The 19,619-nt window shown below is 35.7% G+C and overlaps 1 protein-coding gene across 1 annotated transcript; it reads right to left on the bottom strand.

The window, feature by feature from the left end:
* Window positions 1–1,796: 1,796 nt before the first annotated feature.
* Window positions 1,797–19,258, bottom strand: LOC129261442 (NTF2-related export protein 2-like). The gene is made up of 4 exons (XM_054899503.2): window positions 19,118–19,258; window positions 4,758–4,841; window positions 4,104–4,248; window positions 1,797–3,312 (listed from the first exon to the last, which is right to left on the bottom strand). The coding sequence occupies exons 1-4, from the start codon at window positions 19,136–19,138 to the stop codon at window positions 3,152–3,154; spliced, it is 411 nt and encodes a 136-aa protein (XP_054755478.2). The 5' UTR covers window positions 19,139–19,258; the 3' UTR covers window positions 1,797–3,151.
* Between the last annotated feature and the right edge of the window lie 361 nt (window positions 19,259–19,619).

Below are 19,619 nucleotides of genomic sequence, written 5' to 3'. Positions count from 1 at the left end.
AAGCGTACCTAATAGAAGCATGATAACGTGTGAAATCTGCATCAACCATGGTTTTGTACCATGGACGAATGAAACTTCTTAATATGAGCATACATGTACAGGCCATCAATTCATAACTGTGGGCTCGGTAAATCAAAAGTTATTACGTAATTTTGGCCCATGTGACAAAAGCATTACAGGCACCAAATTAAGTGTGAATTAATGCTGCGTAACCCTTGGTTTAAGAATATAATGATCTCAAAACCATTCGCATACATCTGGGCCTTAGTATTGATAAAATCTCACCCCGAAATCTGTGAGATTCTTCATCTATACCATCCTCGCACCCCAACACAGATAATCCCCAATGTGACGACTGACAAGCGTAAGTTTGGTTCGCAGTGTCGCTACTTGTTACGTGTTCATTGCTGTTCCATGCAACAAAATATGTATAGTACTCCCATTGTCATCTGTAAAACTGGAAAAGCTTAGCGTATTCTGTTTAGCATTTTGATGTCGGAATAACTGTAAGTTTTAAGACAAAGTGCTTATAATCATCATTTAAATATAAGGTTTCCTGGGATGTTATTTATAATTCAAATGATTTTTCCTTATTCATTTATGCACTTGGGATTCTTTGTTCACTTAAATCCTTTTTTATTCTCACTTGCAGCCTATGGTGTCTTAATGTGTCTTTGGGAAAATTGGTAGACCTACAAACCCTTTCCGATAATCAACGTTGATGGCGCATGTATTATGAGCCACATGAATTCAGGATATTAGTGAAATTTCTGTGTACTAGCATACTATCAAGAGATAATTGAAAATGAAAAGGATGGGGGATGAACAATATATATTTATTTTTTTCTCCCCAGTACAGAAAAGAAACTATTGTGGGGGGGGGGGGAGTTTTGCTGTTTTTCTTCGTCCTTTTTTTGGGGGGCATATTTTTCTATATTCTCATTGGTTTAATTATCTCCCCTATTTCGGGAAATAATTATAAAGTTGCATAAAAATATATATCTGGCATCCAATTGTTCCAACTCCATGATATTCAGCTAAAAAGGTTTATTGACATTCTCTATTTTGTGATTCATTGTGGTGCAATCATACTGGAAGAATTTAGTACATACATAGAGTTGCTCCTCACAATATCACTAGGACACCAAAGTCAAGAATTTGCTTTTACTAAAGGCAATTTTCATTTGTTGGTACTATGACAGCTTTTTTGTTTATAGGTCATGAACTTCTTTCTTGCTTAGGAAATATCTTTAACTAGTTCATTTTATATGTTGGTTGAATTTTCATGTGTTCCAGTGATGGAATGTGACTGGTCTAGGTTTTGATCCAGTCAAAGTGAAAGATTTTCTTTCTCTTTGCAATTGTAGTGTGTAGGCGTTGTATCTTCCTTTTTTTTCTTCTTTCATTTTGAAAATTAGTATCATCATTGCCTGACATGATCTTCACCATCATCTAAACCATTATCATCATCACAATCTTCATCTTCATTATGGGTGTCAGAGCAGAGTATTATCATTTGTATGGGGGGGGGGGGGAACGCAATATAGATGTCCCCCCAAGAACAAAGGATAATCCTTAGCTCCGTCGTCCATGATCATCATCACCATCATATAATCTTCATCATCGTCGTTATCATCATCATCATCGTTGTCATAAACATTTCACCAATATCACCACAATTATCATCGCCACCATCATCATTCATTTATTCATTGTCATTTTGACATATGACTTTGTAACATCCTTCATGACTTTACTTTTCCCTTGAATGATAAACAAGTGTAAACTACAATGTGTTTTATATACAAAAACAAGATAAAACATTTAATAAATTGTTCATGTCTTTTCATACAAGGCCAAATTTTTTTGAGTGATTTCTTGTAGCTGCGCAAGTTTGTTTTATTATTCAATTCCTGTAAACAATTTACCATTGCTAAGCTTTGTGTTCCGGGCCCTTGTGCTCTAAATTTACACCAGCTTTAGTAACAGTTCTCTTACATTAGATTCACAACCCTATTTATTAAACTTTGTGATTGCTTGTAGGGCTGATTCTACAATCTATTGCATGATTATTGTGTATGATCAATCATAAAAGTATGCCCACGATCAATCACTATGCTTTGTGTTACAGGGCCCTGGAAAGAACAAGAAAAGTTTTAGTAAGCCCAAACAGTGCATATTACTACTCAAACTTATTTCTAGATTATATAAATGTGTATGTCTGAAAACAATTGTGATAAGGAGTATTTCCAGTAAAAAATATTTTCCTAGATGAACGTGTAATTTCACAAGAAAATTGGGTGTTGGATATAAAAAAACATCTGCAAATTTCTTATTTTTTTAAACCTTAAACTTGTCAAATATTTGTCTAAGTACATTTCTCTTTTTTATCATATTAATTGTACGAATACTGGCATTTATGATTAAAAGATACTGCAAATATAAGTCTACAAAAGCAGACAAAAAGTATAGGAATGTTGAAAACACAAACTAACTTCCCTTGCTTGAAATCAGTGAGAGTTTGTGTGCTTTTATTGTCTGGGGACATGTAACATAAAGCTTTGCAATTGATCATAAGGCTGATATCTATGACAGATCACACAATAATCAATGCAATAAATTATAGAAATCAGTCCTATGATCGATTGCTAAGCTTTAGGGGCCCCTGTTGCAAGTTTCTCCATTAAGACAGGGTTGTGCATCTTCAACCCTAGACCCTGTAACATGAAGCTTTGCAATTGATCATAAGGCTGATATCTATGATTGATCATACACAATCAATGCAATTAATCGTAGAAATTGGCCCTATGATCAATCGCTAAGCTTTGTTACAGCCCAGGGCCTGGATCATCCCCAATAGACTTCAAGCACACTTGGCCATCCAAAGTTGATGAATGCTGACATGTACTGTATGTCATCGAATCCTCTCCTTCCTTGTAGCTTGTTAGAGGTATGTAGACATAGCACCAATAATCCATCTCACACAATGGCTTCGCTGATGGTAATGGCTCATTGTCTCATTAACTCCTGATGTAATGTAAACATCTGATGGATAGGAGCAACATTACTTGCGGATTTCTGCACAAAGCAACACCATCAGATTCATCTTACAGCCTGATCAAGGTGTAACGTCACAAGTCTCTTTCCAATGTCATTCTTCATACCTGAAGGAACTGCTTGCTACTTTCCAAACTCCATTCGGAGTCTGTGTGAGGACAAAGTTTTGAGCGAAAGGGAAGTTTCCTTTTCCATCGAATTTGACTTTCCCACTGGTTATGACGAGAACCGATGTCTGGTTGTCTGTAACCTCAGCTGAAGAGAAAGAAAAAGAAAAGACGAGGTTAGAATAGTTAGCAAATTCCATGCCTCACAGACCGATTAACAATTCAGACAACCCTCTTTATTGAAAATAATTGATGTTAATTGACACTATCGATATTATCCCCAAATTTTAGGTGTCAAATATTTGTTAATTCAAGACGGCATTATTATTGGTGCGCAGGCTGTATGTGTGACCGTAAGACGTGCACATAGCCATGTTACACTGTAATTTCACTGGATGTGTTGATCCCATGTCTCATCTAGCTGGTTCTCATCGTTTTTCCTATAATTAATATCCATAAAAGACTAAAAAGACAAACTGCTTATAGACCAAGTGAAAATAAACCAGTTTCAGTTATTCTTACGCAGGTCACAATCATGTTATACACCCAGTTGCATGAATGTGTGCCTTTTTATAATACAGAAGTTATGCCCTTATTGTGATGTCACTCCTCTGTGTCTAATAATCCAAAGAGATTGGTCCACCAAAGTGTATTCAACACCATGCATTAATCTCAGTGTTTCTCTTTTAAATGTGACTATAAACCTCAATCAAACACTTCAGCTTTCCTACGATCTCAATTGTAGTTCTGAAAAGTGCTCATTCTTCCTGTGCTTCGATTTATTTTTCACTTAAATATTTCTTTGATTTTTCAATTTCTACTGTCAATCATGGTGCGTGCTATTATGCTATCTATAGGCTTATAGAGAGTAAAATTGTATGATGCATGCATAAAATGCACAAATAAGATGTAAGAGGAGTATTATTAATATTTACTCACTTGGAATAGGCTGACAGTCTAGCGTGTCCACTCGATGTTCCGAGACCGGTAGTTTATCAAAGAACTTTGTGATCTCGGCGGACCCTGATACGGGATTGCCATTCCAAACCATAGTGGCACTCTCCAGGTATAGCTTACCCAGGAGCTTGAAAGAGTAATTAAGGAAAAAAGATGTATTGTGATTTTATAATAAAATAAGAAACCAGATGTATTCTCACTACATGCTTCAATGTTGTGAAGGGTACCTGTACACCCATCCGTGTACACTGCGTTACAATCCAACAAAAAGACAGCCACTAATCTAATTGGTTTTAGGCTTTCAGCAGCAACTTTTTGAAGAGATTAAAGTAAACCAGTTTTGCATGAAATGTTGTGAGATAATCACACACATTTCCTTTCATAATAGATTCCTCCATAATTTCTGTTCTGTGTGATATATTTTGTCCGATATTTTGAGAAATCGTACTCAACATTTTCACAAATAACTTCAAATTACTGAGAAGCATCTCTTTAAAAAGTCCATTTTACTATAATGGAACATCAAAAACTTTTCAAAACCAATCGATGGGTGATGTCATTAAGGTAATTATTCATCATTGTACAGTGTTCATACAATACAAAATGGCCAGATAAAAGAATGAGTGGTTAACTTACTGTTCTCTTCTTGTCAAAGTTTTCATAAAACACCTTGTAGAATTGTTCCCCTGCCTCACATGCTTGATCAATGGCTGAAAATTGCTGAAAAACAAGAAAGAAAAAAGAATGAATATTAGATATGTTGTGGTTATTGAAGACATTTCCTGTTATTCCAACATGTGGGGGGGGGGCGGGATGGGGGTGCATGCATCTTGGCTAAGGGTGGGTTAACAAAATGTTATCAATCTATTATTACAAATGTATGTGCATCAATGTAGGTATGTAGATAATTGAATCGTGAATTTGCTCTTTTTTGTTTCTTTCTACATTTTTAGTGCATTTTTTTGTGAATGGAAGCTATCCACATAATATTATCTCTATCTATCACGATTGGAATGAACATTCGGCATCAAAGACAGAATTTTTTTGATCTAGATTACGCTATCTAGGTGCAGGCCAAGGCTAGGGAGACTAGAACATGAATAAATCTAAGCTTGTCACCAATTTCAAAATCGGCTCCTGATTTGATTTCATCACAATCAGCGATCTTCCATCACGCCCCTTGAAGAAAAAAAAATTAATACTGAAAACAATCAGAGCAGAGCTGCATTACCATGATCAAAAGTAGTCAACATTACAGATCAATTCAAGGTCATTCAGAAAATTTGTTTTGAGGTCATATTGATATAGAATTAATATATATTACCTGTACCTTTCATAATAAATTCTTATTTTCTTGGGAGAAATAGTACACAGATATTGTCTACCTAGAGTTTGAATGTAATATTTCCTCTCCCCGAGTTATATTTTTCCCCAAGAGATTATATTTTGCCCGAAGCGCGCAGCACTGAGGGAAAATATTCTCCCAAGGGAAAAATATAGCTTCGGAGGGGAGTTGAAATGTTATTTAGTAAAAAGATAGACCAGGCAATATCTGTTATATTATATAGTCTATGTGGATTCGCCGTCAGAGAATGCATTTATCGTCTGGCTCTCTGGTTAACCCGAAATTCTTGCTGCAGCTCTGATCCATCTACGTCATAATAGAAAAATTTGGAAAATACATCAAGTGCGTTCTTCATGCAATCGACACGTTAACACTAGCGCGTACATCAAATAAACCACCTGATTACGCAACTTGTAAGCAGCAAGTGACGTCACCTTAGTGAATATAACGCCGCAATCGACAATACAACACAGTTCTATTCACTGAGGTGACGTCAAAACCTAGAATATAACAAATGCGATCCTCTCAGCTATGGTCACATGATGGCGTATTGACCTATCACTGAATCGAATCTACATATAATCACATAGTTTCCAAACAAAGTTGGCAAGGGAAATGCAATGGATTAGAAATCATCAACATAAACAGATTAATTCAGTCCATGACCATTCAGTACATGTTTGAATGTTTGAAAATTGTTTTGAGGTACTTGTTAAAGCAATACCGTAAATTAACTTTATACACTTTCCAGAATGGACTTGTTTTCCTGGAATAAATATAATTCACTCATCTTCCTAACAAATCTGAAAAGGAAATAAAATGGATTTAAAGTTGTCAACATCAGAGATGAACTCCGATGAATGCCATACACTGTTGAATGCATCTATTGCGACCGATTTTTGTAATGCAATTTATTATAATAATAATAATAGGCATTTATATAGCGCCATCTATCAAGAAATATTTTATTCCGAGGCGTGTTATTATCATTATTATTACCCCGGCTTTAGCTCGAGCTGCCTTTCAGCACTCATGCATTCAAGGAATTAATCCTGCCGGGTACCCATTCACCTCACCTGGGTTGAGTGCAGCACAATGTGGATAAATTTCTTGCTGAAGGAAATTACGCCATGGCTGGGATTCGAACCCACGACCCTCTGTTTCAAAGTCAGAAGACTTATCCACTGGGCCACAATGTTCCACTGCATGACCACAAATTATACCTGCATGACCACAAATTCTATTTCTCTGTTTTTTTAATATCCCAGATTCAATTTCAATGTTACAGCTGAACATCTGATTTATTAATCATTTGATTTTTGCTTCGAATTATGGTAAGGTCCCCCAAGCAAGTGCGCAGTCCCCCTTGTCTGCGCATGCGCGTATCTGCACGATTCTAGTGAAAGATGATACGAACCAACCACAAACTTTTCATCTGCAATACATAGACAGATATTCATTTTAAAAATCCTACTCAAACTGGCGGAAAAATAATGAACTTTGGGCATTTCATGTTACGGCCTCAAAATGCAGCATGTCTAAATCGTGTGTAAAGTGAATGGGTGCGCAGACATCGGGCACCATTTTATTGTTCAGTCTGAAAATGACTGGCCAAGGTTTTTTCCAAGAAAATAACATATTTGTCTGAAATTTTTATGAGATTTTTGGCACACTTACTCATAGGAATACCTAGGGAAAATTATCAACTGGAAATTTTTGTGAAATAATAAAAAATTATGATTAATCTTAAGTTAGATTATTGGAAGATGGCAAGTCGTGAAAAATAGATGGTGAACTGGGGGGAATTGAGGTCAATGAATCTATTTTTAGCACTCTCAATCCCCGTAATTACCGTCTATGTCCCGCCGGGGTAAGTGAAAAAAACTGTCCGCATAAACAAGGACAATCTCAGTTTATCAAAACATGATTTGTCCTGGTTTATGAGGATATCCTTGTTTTCTGGGACAATCCCAATTTTTAGACCAGCGCATCTACCGATTATGAATTCTCAGATTACTGATTTGGTGATGTACATGTATGTATTCGGAGGAGCAAGTTATTGAGTGTCCAAAACTAGATCTAGTGGTTTCAGCTTTGGATTTGAGTCTTGTTACATGTATGATCGTGCGAACTTGTAATGGGATGAGAGATGCGTGTGTGATGGCGCTATGTTTCATCTATTTTTTAAGTTTGACAACGTTTCACTTAGAAATTTTATTCATTTCTAAATCATTTTAGTTTTCTAACAATTTTGAAAATACATTTTAAAAACTCAAATATCATTAAGATTTTTGTTAGATCATTGGATCATTTGTTTTTTACGTTTGAACTTTTTCCCTCTTTCTTTCATATTTCTTTCTTTTCTATCCTTCTTTCTTCATACATCCTCCCTGCTTGCCTTTTTTTGTTCCATCTATCTTTATTCCCAATTTATCCTAGCTTTCTTTCATGATCCTTTCTCTCTCTATTCATTTTTCTCAGTCTTTCCTTCTTTCTCTCACTTTCCTTTTTTAAACTTCCTTTTTATTTCCTTCATTTTTCTATCTTTTACTTTTTCTTTGCTTTCTTCTCACTTCCTCTCCTTTTTCTTTTCATTCTTTCTCTCTTTCCATTATTTTCTTTTTTTCACTCTCCTCCCTTCATTCTTTGATCTTTCCTCCCTTTCTTTCATTCTTAATTTTCTTGTTTCCTTCTAATTCATTTCCCATCCTTCCTTCTTCATGTTCTTCCTTGTCCCGTATTTCATTTTGTGAAATCTGGTCACCCTGCTCCGTCGGCCTCAGCACCCGAGGCAGCGCGTCCAGCAACGCCAACGGCCACCATGGCCACAGCGGAGCTAAGCTCAGCTTGGGCTTGCCTTGGCCACTCACACGTATTGCGAGGTAAGTATTACTTGGCTTGGCCTGGCTTGCATGTGCGGGTTAGACAGGAATAACCGTAGTTTCTGGGGATTTATTCAACAATTTCTGACATTTTACTATCATCCCCATTCACCCATACATAGACAGGAATAACCGTCGTTTCTGGGGATTTATTCAACAATTTCTGACATTTTACTATCATCCCCATTCACCGACGGTAGTGTGTTAGTGCGAGCCTGCATGTGTAATCAGGTCAGCAAATCGGAGGACGGGTTTTGTCCAGATTTTTATTTTTATGAATTCTAAATGACATTATATTATCTTGAACGAAGGCCCACTATTTTTGTTAGACTCTAATCTTTCTTTTGATACTTTATAAGTTCTACAAAAATAACGAAAATATAGGTTACCGATGATTTATTTTCTGCCGGAGAGGAATAAATGGCAGCCGTGTGTTGCTGCCCGAGTTGTGCTTTTATCAAGGCTTTCCGATTCAATTTTCGATATCCTGGCCAATCAATGCGAGCGACAGGTTCAGAACGCACGCCAACGTTCTCGCCAGTGTAGAACACACGCGTCGCATGCGACACACGTAAATTCCACAAGCTCTATATGCGTCATGTGCAAAACGCGAGCGACACAGGCAAAAAAAAAAATCATTAAAAGTGGGGGAAAGTCATCGGAAATAATTGTTACATCATTCATCATCAATCCTAAAAAATAAAGGATGTTTCAGAATCATTTCGGCAACAGACAAACTACGATCTTATTATTGATGACCGGAAAATATCCATGCATAGAAACTGGCGCATTTCCACTTCCAGCCGGCTAGCCAGCCAGCCAGCCAAGCCTAAGCAGCCACACTAGCATTGCAAGCGCGCCGTGCTGAGCCGAACATGCATGCTACAATGTATGTTAGAACTGAATTGTCCGCGGTGCGACCCGGGTCCGACGTAGCCTTTCATTTTTACATGATACCGTTTTCCGATAGTTTTCAAGAAATTTTTTTCATAAAATGAATTGTTCCTCATAATTTTCCCGCTAATTACTTTCTTAGTAATATTCTTAACGTTCATTCTCAATTTCTCATGTCATTCTGATCTGCTGTCATGTCACAACAATAAGTGTTGGCTAGCTTGCTGGAAATGGCTTATTATATTCACTCGCGTTGGTAACCACTCGCGTCGCGTTGGTAATCACACGCGTTTTTGATTTTTGGCGATTTTTTTTTTTCATTTCGGTGCGATTTTTTTTCTAACGGTGTCTTCAATGGGACAAACACGCTGGGAAAATAAAATGAAATTGAAATTCGAGTTTCGTTTTAAGCCGGCAAGTGCCTTAAATAAGATGTACTCGACTACTGTTTTAACATAACAAACAAGCAAATCAGCCATGTGGCTCAACTAACTTAGAATAGATCCGGACTTCTACTGTGTCTTATACGAGGATTATTTATATATAATTCCAAGTAATACTTATTTGTTTTTCATTATTTATAAATACTGATTGTTTGTTTTTCATTATTTATAAATAATGATTTTTTTTTTTTATTATTTGTAAATAATGATTATTTTTTTTCATTATTTATGAATAATGATAATTTGTTTTTTATTATTTATAAATAATGATTGTTTTTCATTATTTATAAATAATGATTATTTGTTTTTCATTATTTATAAATAATGGTTATTTGTATATAAATAACGATTATTTGTATATAATGGCAAACTGTAAAAATCGTTTATAAATAATGATTATTTATAAATAATGGGATATTCAAACAAAAATGTTATTTATAAATAATGAAACACGATGAATTTTCATTATTTATAAATAATGGGAAACTCAACAAATTATTTATAAATAAAGAAATGTGCACTGGCATTGTTAATAGATAATTATCATTTACAAATAATAGAAAACTCAACAAACTTATTTATAAATAATAAAAAAACGAATTGCAATTATTCATAAATAATGAAGTATGCAGTGTCATTATTTATAAATAATGAAACACAAAAATTATTCTTTATAGATAATGAAAAACAAATAATCATTATTTATAAATAATGGAATGTCGAACTATTATTATTTACAAATAATGAAGTATTACTTGGAATTATATATAAATAATTAGAAATGTTATTTTATATAATAGTAATTATTTACAAATAGAATGTAAATTATATATAAATAATAGTTATTATTTAATGAATAATGATTATGTAACAAATAATTGTTCTATATAATATTGGTACAATCGGCGCCTCATATATAACGTGGGATCTAACTCAGCTCGACTCACGTTAGCTTGCTCCATGCTACCGATGCACGTCGTGTCCGACCGCGGCCGGGTCCGGCCGCCTTGGGGTCATTGCATGCAGGCATGTCCGCATATGGGAATGATACGATGTAATATCGATGTGGCAGATATGGCAAGTTCCGACTCGGGAGTCCTCGTATAAGACACAGTAGAAGTCCGGATCTATTCTAAGTTAGTTGAGCCACATGGCTGATTTGCTTGTTTGTTATGTTAAAACAGTAGTCGAGTACATTTTATTTTAAGGCACTTAATTGCCGGCTTAAAACGAAACTGGAATTTCAATTTCATTTTATTTTCCCTGCATGTCTGTCCCATTGAAGACACCGTTAAAAAAATCGCCAAAAATTCAAAACGCGAGTGATTACGAACCCGCACGCGACGCGAGTGATTATAAACTGCCCTGGAAATGGGGCTTAGGACGACACGTGTGTGCATGATTTTGTCAAAGGAGAAAAAAGAGATCCCGGGCGCGGGAGCGAGATGTAAAGTTAATGTTATTTGTTTGACGGCTAATTGCTTGTTTTCAACGTTTATTTTTCATTCTTTCATCTAAAACAGACTATAATTTTTTGTATTGTTTTTCACAAGTGTATACAGTTTCTTCTATTGATTAATAATCTAGGGGGGGGGGGTTGGCATGAGACCGCATGATCGACACATCGATTAGAAGTATCTAAAAATGTATTTTTATGTATTTCTAATCGATAGGCCTATGTCATGCCAATGTGTATTTGGAAAATCTCTTTTTTATGTTGATATTTGACACTGGAAAAAAAAATCAATATGTTGAATTTATTGTAGAAGTTTTTATTCTTAATGCATATTATTATCATCAATGTTATTTATAATTATGTATTGGAAGATGTCTGACATTGTGTTTTATTGTAACACTTAAGGGGAAAAAATTGTGTTAAATTTATGAGTTGTCAAGGTATTTATCAATTTGTAAAGACATCAAACTTCTATTTCTTATATGTATTTTATTTTGTATATGAACTGAAGTTGTCAAATAAAAACTACCATACAAAAAAAACTCCCCCGCCCCTAGATCCTGCATCGTACAGATCCGAAATATCCCTAAGACTTTGCAACATCTTTCTAAAGGGAATTTGAATTGCAAAATGATGAAAATGGTCAAAAACACTTTTTCGAAGTCTCAATTTTCTTAAAAAGATAAGCATGGTAGAAATAGACGATAAGTGATTTTTTATATTTCCAAATTTTCCCAACTGAAAACACGTTCATGATACGTAGGTGTCATTTTCAAGTGACCAAACATTAAAGGGGGAGTTCACCCTGACAAAAAGTTTATAGTAAAGATAAGAGAAAAAAATAATGATAAATATTGGTGAAAGTTTGAGGAAAATCCATCAAAGATTTAAAAAGTTATTAGAATATGTATTATTATTTTTCATTTGTTAAGTCGCTGAAAAAAAAAGAAATCAATGAAATGTCCATCACCACCCAAGGCAATTGCTTGCGTGGCTCATGTTTTAAAATCACCTCAGTGGCTGCCCAAATGAGTCCTAAGAGAAACGATTTTTATCTTATGTTTACCTGATTTAATGGTTCAGCAAATCTCGACAGATTATCTCAATTTGTTGTCGAGTGTCTTGATGACAGACTTGGCCCAGCTGGGTCACCCAAGGTATTACATAATGTACCTTATGTCGAAGGAGGTATCACTTGCTTTGGCTGTGAGCTTCATTTTGGTTTTCGAAGAATGATTTTATATCATAAATCATGTCGATATCACATCAAAACTCTTTACAAATATATCATGAATCTTCAACAATTTTATTAAAGACTATCATCTATATCCCGGTTTATACCTCCCTATCAAGCCGAGACGCTTCACAATCCAAGTGATCTGTTTAGTGATATATGTTTGTGAATTCTGTTCTATTTTATTTACATTTCCGCTGTTGTCAGAATGTGTCATTTATATTTCTTAGAGAGTTCATATAGCGAAAGGTATATAAATATATTTCAACTCGTTAGGACCTCAAAAACAATTTTAAAACATTCCCAGATCGATCGTTCATTCATTAATCTGAGATGTTTGTGACTTCTATTTTGTTTTATTTTCTTTTCCGCCGTTGTAAGAAATTTAAGAATAATGCGTGATTTATATTTCTTCTCGGAGAACGGGAGTCCGTAACGAAAGGTATATCAAATATATTTTAACTCATTAACACTTCAAAACAATGTTAAAACGTCCTGATATATCATTCATTAATCTGAGATGTTTGTGACTTCTATTCTGTTTTATAATCCTTCCCGCCGTTGTCAGAATAGTGCATCATTAATATTTCTTAGAGAGTTCATAGCGAAAGGTATATATAAATATATTTCAACTCGTTAGGACCTCAAAAACAATTTTAAAACATTCCCAAGTCGATCGCTCATTAATCTGAGATGTTTGTGATTTCTATTTTGTTTTATTTTCTTTTCCGCCGTTGTAAGAAATTTAAGAATAATGCGTGATTTATATTTCTTCTCGGAGAACGGGAGTCCGTAACGAAAGGTATATCAAATATATTTTAACTCATTAACACTTCAAAACAATGTTAAAATGTCCTGATAGATCGTTAATTAATCCGAGATGTTTGTGACTTCTATTCTGTTTTAATTTCTTTTCCGCCGTTGTAAGAAATTTACGAATAATGCGTGATTTATATTTCTTCTCGGAGAACGGGAGTCCATAACGAAAGGTATATGAAATATATTTGAACTCATTAACAAGTCAAAACAGTTTAAAACATATCCAGACAAAAAAAGACCCCTAAATTTTGAGATAACTAACAACTTAACATTCCAATATTTTCGCCGATATCAGTTTTAGGTTGGTGTCTGCCGCCGATTAAAACAGCATTACATCATCTATTGAACTTCGCAGATTGGCAATGAAACTTGACTTTGGATCGGATCAAAGCGAGCGCATGTGAAAATCAAAACATCACGTGCAAATTTGGCCACCGCCCAATCGGCGGGTTTCCGACACGCGTAAAAAAATCCTGGCGAGAACGCTGACGCACGCACATCTACAAGCGCAAAGCAGCGGCACAAATCGCGATATATAGCGACTGGTACATACGTCTGTAAAGTGTAAGGATGATGACGTCATCAAGATGGCAACTTACGTTGACCAACGAAAGGATCGAAGATGACTATGTTTCGATCATCATTTGAAAGGAATTAGCGGTAACTGCGGTCTGAGGTACGATATTTCTGAATTTTATATATTTTTGTGGTCATTTTGCCTCCGACGAAGATTCTGCTAGGATCGAAAGCTTAGGCCCCTTTATGACTTTCTTATATATTTTTTCGTAAGTTTGAATGTACTTTCTTTTTTATAATGTGACATTTTTTTTAAATTTATGTACAAATCGGGTTTCCGCCGAATGTTATACTAGATCTAACGTTACTGCTAATACGTTTGCTATACATACGGGCCAACAACTCTTCAGTCTATGTATGGGTGAATGTAACCCAGGGAGCCCAGGGGTTTACCGTGTATTTGACCATACTCACGGGACTAGGGTGATTTATGGTCTAAATATTTCTCCAAATGAATTGTGAAAACAGAAAGTATACAATTACCACGATTATATGGATGAAGGTCTAACGAGTGGCAGTTTCCTGACATCTGGGCACAGACTGGAACCACTCCTAGTACCAATGAGGTCCAAACATTACATGTATGGACCTCATAGGCATATCAGTAGTATTTTGGGTTAGAAATCTTTGAGAACAGGATATTTCTATATTATATCACAAGTAGAAGCTATAATTTGTTTCTTTTATTTAAATTTAAATTTTAGTGTGTAAATGCATTGTTAGCAACAACAAAAAATGAAAGAAATTAAGGGAAACTTACATTTTGACGACTTTTTCTTGATTTTCTTGGCAGTTGCTCTTCACTTCTGACTCGCGATCGGAGCTGATATGCAGATCACGTGGTACGCGTTCTCCTCAGGTGATCGGTTGGTTATTCTTTTCGCCAGACGTTGATAGTTATATATTTCATAACGCTAGCATTCATCGTAAATTTAGGTGAAAGAGATTGAAGTTAAACAGCGCAAGCTTTAATTTTTTTTTTAAATAACGTTTAATTGATTGCACAAGTTTCGCCTCGGACATGTAGGATCATTTGGTCCAATAATGGCGTAACGCGTAACTACGGGGGGGGGGGGGGGAGGGGTGTCCCTACCACTACCGTCCACAAGCCAGCAATTACCTTTTTTTCTCTCTTTTTTAAAACCAAAATACTCCCCCCCCCCCAGAAAAAAAGGAACCAGGGTTAAAGAGAAAGAGAATAATGATGGAATAAAATATAATTTATTTTTTCAGCTTTTACTGTTTTATTCGACTTATAATCAAATATTAAATGGGGCTTAGAACAGCCTTTTTAAAAGTCAATTAATAAAAAATATTCCTCCTCGGGATTCGAGCTTTCATGAAATATCAATCTTTTTCATAAATACGAAAATATTTTAAATGTCCAAATTTTGTATTGGTATATAAAGCTTTAGCTCATGCATTGCGCCCATCTTATTTTAATGTTGAGATACAAATTTATGCTTCTAATGAATTCCTAAAAACACTAAATTCTCAGATCCTTTCGCAATCGAATGATTCGATTAAGCTAATGAATGATTATTATGTTTCATGAATTGTTTAAAAGGTGTCTCTCTATCAGTTTTGAATATTTAAAAAAATGCCAGCTCGTGCTTTTTGCTCGCAATATTTTGATTAGTAAGAAGTTCTTGTAAATGCGAGTTTGATAGATAAGGGGGGGGGGTCCCTCAGCTACTTGTCCTCGCTTATTCCCAATTTTTTTATTATGCTCGTGTTGTGAGTGTTTCAAAGTCTTTTCTTATTTTTTTACCCTTTTTTATTGTCTCGGAGCTTCCCTCTATTTCTTTTAACTATGATGTAGCCCTTTTTACTTGTTTCAATTCTTTTATGTTCTCATTTCATTGAAAACATAATTATTAAACTGACGTAGAAGACTTTATTACGAAATTTTGATATTGGTTTTTCTTGTTTGTTTGGCTTTCTTTTTTTCTTCTCCTCATCCTTCTTTTTCTTCTTACTTTTTTCCATTTCCTTATTTTCTCTGTTATTTCAATTCATGAGGCATCCGCCAACTTATATACAACATCAAACACATTGGTGGTGTGCCCCTCTGAAAAAGGAGGAAAATATGAAGGGAAAAAAAGAACTGGAAGGGGAAAAAATAAGAAAAAAAGAAAGACGATGATGGCAATGGTTATGATGATGAAAATTATCTTGGTGAAGATGATGGTGGTGGTGATGGTGGCGGTGATGATGATGATGGTGGTAGTGGTGATGAAGATGAGAATGAAGTTGGTGATGATGATGATGACTAGATGTAATTTTGTCTTTGAAAAAATTAAGTAGTGCAAAGGTGAATTCATTTAAAGTTTATTATGAAAATAGCAGAAAAAAATTATTTGAAAAATTGGTATGCGTTCGAGGAAAATCCATCCCCCACCCAAAAAAAAAATTAAAGGTGAGATTAAAAAAAAAATTATTTGTGATGGCGTAGGCCTATGCGAGCAGCTTTAGGATATAATTATGGTAAAAAAAAGTAAATGAAATGTCAAGAAATACATGATAATGACTTTTATTGTACATTCAGTATTTCAATAGATAACTTCATACCCCTACTCGTTCCAAAAAGAAAAAAGTGGGTCATTACGGACCATTAAAAATGGGAAATTTTGGCATTTTATATTACATAGAATATAGAGCAACTGCTTGTTTATGGCGTCACAAATCAAGCATTCGAAATTCTATTAACTCCAATTTAAAAAAAATAATAACACCTTCACCGATATTTTGAAATTATTTTTCTTATTATCACAATCTTTTTATCAAGGTGAAATTCCCCTTTTTTATAATTTACAAAACAGTATCAGCATGATCAGTGTGAAGCGGTAAAGCATTCACCTGATAAGTATAGACCTATCTATAATTCATGCGGCACACAGCGCGTGCGGCAATGTTTAATAATATATTGCTGTGAATAGAATGAATGTCATTAAAAACATAATCTCACAGATCAAATAATGCCAGCTCGACGCTCGAGCTGAAAAAATATATTTTGTGCCCTGATAATTTTTAACCCTAACCTAACCCAATTTCTAAGTATTTTTTATCATAAACAGGATAACTATAGACAATTGATTGAAAACTTGATATTCTTTTGCGAAAATGAATATGAAGGACAACTTTTAAGAACACAGCCCGGAACACAGTTTTAGAGCGTTAGAGCGCGATTTATACAGATTTATACCTACAACCGCTAAATCCTCATGAAGCAGTTGGAACATTTCCCGATTCAATCAGCTTAATAATTTTTGCAACAGGCGCCAGTCCAACAAACAGACAAACATTTGCCCAAACGGACAACATCTCAACCTCTGCTCATTTCTTTTTGCATGGGCACATAAAATCTCTTTTCTCACTATTTTCTCCTCCCTTTTCTTTTCCATTAATTTATCTTTCGTTCACTTTATTTCTGTCCTCTTTTCCCTTCTATTTTTTTCTCGTCTCACCGATTTTCCTCATCCCTCATCCCCCAGCCCCCGACGCCCGTGCAGATTCGCAAACAATATCAAGAGTAGTGTTAGGCAAGGGCGGAAATCTCTCCCCAAAGGTAGGGGGACTAGGGGCTGGAAAATTTGACAAGCAAAAAAAAAAAAAAAAAAGGTTTATCACCCCAATTAAAAGAAGGTCATCTTGACCAAAAGAAATTTGACAAGCAAACAAGCCCCCCCCCCTAAAAAAAAAGGGCATCCCAAAAGTAAGATCGTCTCTTCCAAAATACATGTTTTATTTCGATTTTTGAATTAAAAGACCAAAAATAGTAGAGGGGCATTTCATAATGTGCCCCTGACTATTTTGGGTGAGGGGGACATGTCCCCCTGGGATTTGCGCCCATGTGGGTGGGGGTGATGCGCCTCTCTTTCGGAATCATCATGGAAGAGTGTAAATACGAGTTCGCTGTGATTTCGATCTCATACCTATAAAAAAAAATAGAACAGCTACGCCTTGAACACAGGCAAAAATGCCTAACGATTTCTCCGCGGCATTAACAACTCTCGTAAGGGGCGCTCCATTTATAAATAAAGTTGCATATGTAGCTGTCTACCGCGACAGGGCTAGTCGCAGAATTGTAGCCAGAAGCGTGGGAAATTGCCAGCAAATTCAAGAAAAGAACCGGTGAGTACCGATTTAACAGTACAAATTTATTTAGTAACATGTATTGAATCATAAGAATATTTATTTTTTCGTAAAACAAAGCTTAGTTGTAAGCTAGGGCGGCCCAAATGCGCGTGAGTGGAGTCCCAGTTTATTAACACGGGTAAGTATTGGGGTGTCGCCTAGAGTGACTGGAACCTCAAAAAAACGAAAAGTTCTCTCCTAGCTCCTTCTACCCCCGTCTCAATCGGCCATTTTTGTTAAAAATCGTAACAAAATGGCCGATCGAGACTGGGGTAAAAGGAGAGAACTTTTCGTTTTTTGAGGTTCCAGTCTGTGCCCAGATGTCAGGAAACTGCCACTCGTTAGACCTTCATCCATATAATCGTGGTAATTGTATACTTTCTGTTTTCACAATTCATTTGGAGAAATATTTAGACCATAAATCACCCTAGTCCCGTGAGTATGGTCAAATACACAGTTAGACAGCTGGCAGCCGTCTGTTTCGAGGAGTTTTTTTAAATTTTTTGTTTTTTTTATTCTCCTCGTACACAGACGGCTCGCTAGCGTGCAGCCACCATTAGGGGACTTGCAATGCGAAATCCCCCCGTCGGGGCTCTTCAATTTTTGTCTTTATTTAATGAATAAAAATTTTGAAAATTAACGCGACCAAAATGCAAATTGATATTCCCTCTTGTCTTGGCATTAATTGCCCAAAAACGGAGAAAAATCAAGTTAAAAGGAACAAAAACAGTGATTTACCTCGGCTGTCGCGCAAATTCACTTCCCCGTTTTATCCGATCTTAAGTACATAACATATGGCCATTGAGTCCCCTGTACAGATCGCGCTAGAACTTAGAAGTAGAAGTTACTTCGGTCTCTGTATTTGGTGAGTGAAGCCAACGGAGTTCAGCTGAACAACCAACATAACAGAGACCGAAGCTTTTTTTGGTCTAATACACAGTAAGCCCCTGGGCTCCCGCCCGCGGGTTAGGGTGGATGGAGCCAACGCAGTTCAGCGGAACAACCAAAATACAGATTACAGAGACTGAAGCTTTTGCCGAGTTGGTCTAGGTGCGGGTGCGCCGTTTCCAGCATAAATTTCAATACATGGGACAATATATGATTGCCATCTAAATACTTCTGGGTGAAAACCTCATACTTATTGAACTTCAATCGTCGAATTCATGCAACAAATTATAGTTTTTTTTTTTAGATCACTAGCTGTACTTACTGATGTGGAAGATAAAGCCATTATTATGATGTCATAAAATGAAATCAAAGCCAAATTCTGTTCCGAAGACTCCCCAGGATATTCGGCGATAAATAACAGTTCCGTCCCCCGGTATAGTGTCGGCGAAACGTCCGACCGCAAATGAATAAAAAAATCAAAATGTGAAACGTTTTAATAAGAGACCCTCTGCCATTATTAAGCTACTTACAAGAAGAGTGGTTTAATGAGCCGTAAATTGTGAGAGGAACAGGCATGACAGAAGCTAGAAGGAGCAAGTGTAACCTTAAAGAAGGAAACATGCTAGCAAAATTTTGATCTTTGCTTTACAAAAAAATATTTTTTGGATAGATTTTAAAATACTCAGAAAATAATATATTATTTTACTTGTTCCCATTCCTTTTCTCCTTATTTTCTTGGTCGTAAAACTTTTTTTACGGGGAGGAGGCATGCTCCCCATCTTTTTGCGAGTGCTACTAAATTGATAAATGAAAAAGTTAAAAGA

Source organism: Lytechinus pictus, chromosome 5 (genome assembly GCF_037042905.1).
Source record: "Lytechinus pictus isolate F3 Inbred chromosome 5, Lp3.0, whole genome shotgun sequence".
Classification (NCBI taxonomy): domain Eukaryota; kingdom Metazoa; phylum Echinodermata; class Echinoidea; order Temnopleuroida; family Toxopneustidae; genus Lytechinus; species Lytechinus pictus.
The sequence above is the reverse complement of the archived record's forward strand: the minus strand, read 5'-3'. Positions and strand labels throughout refer to the sequence as shown.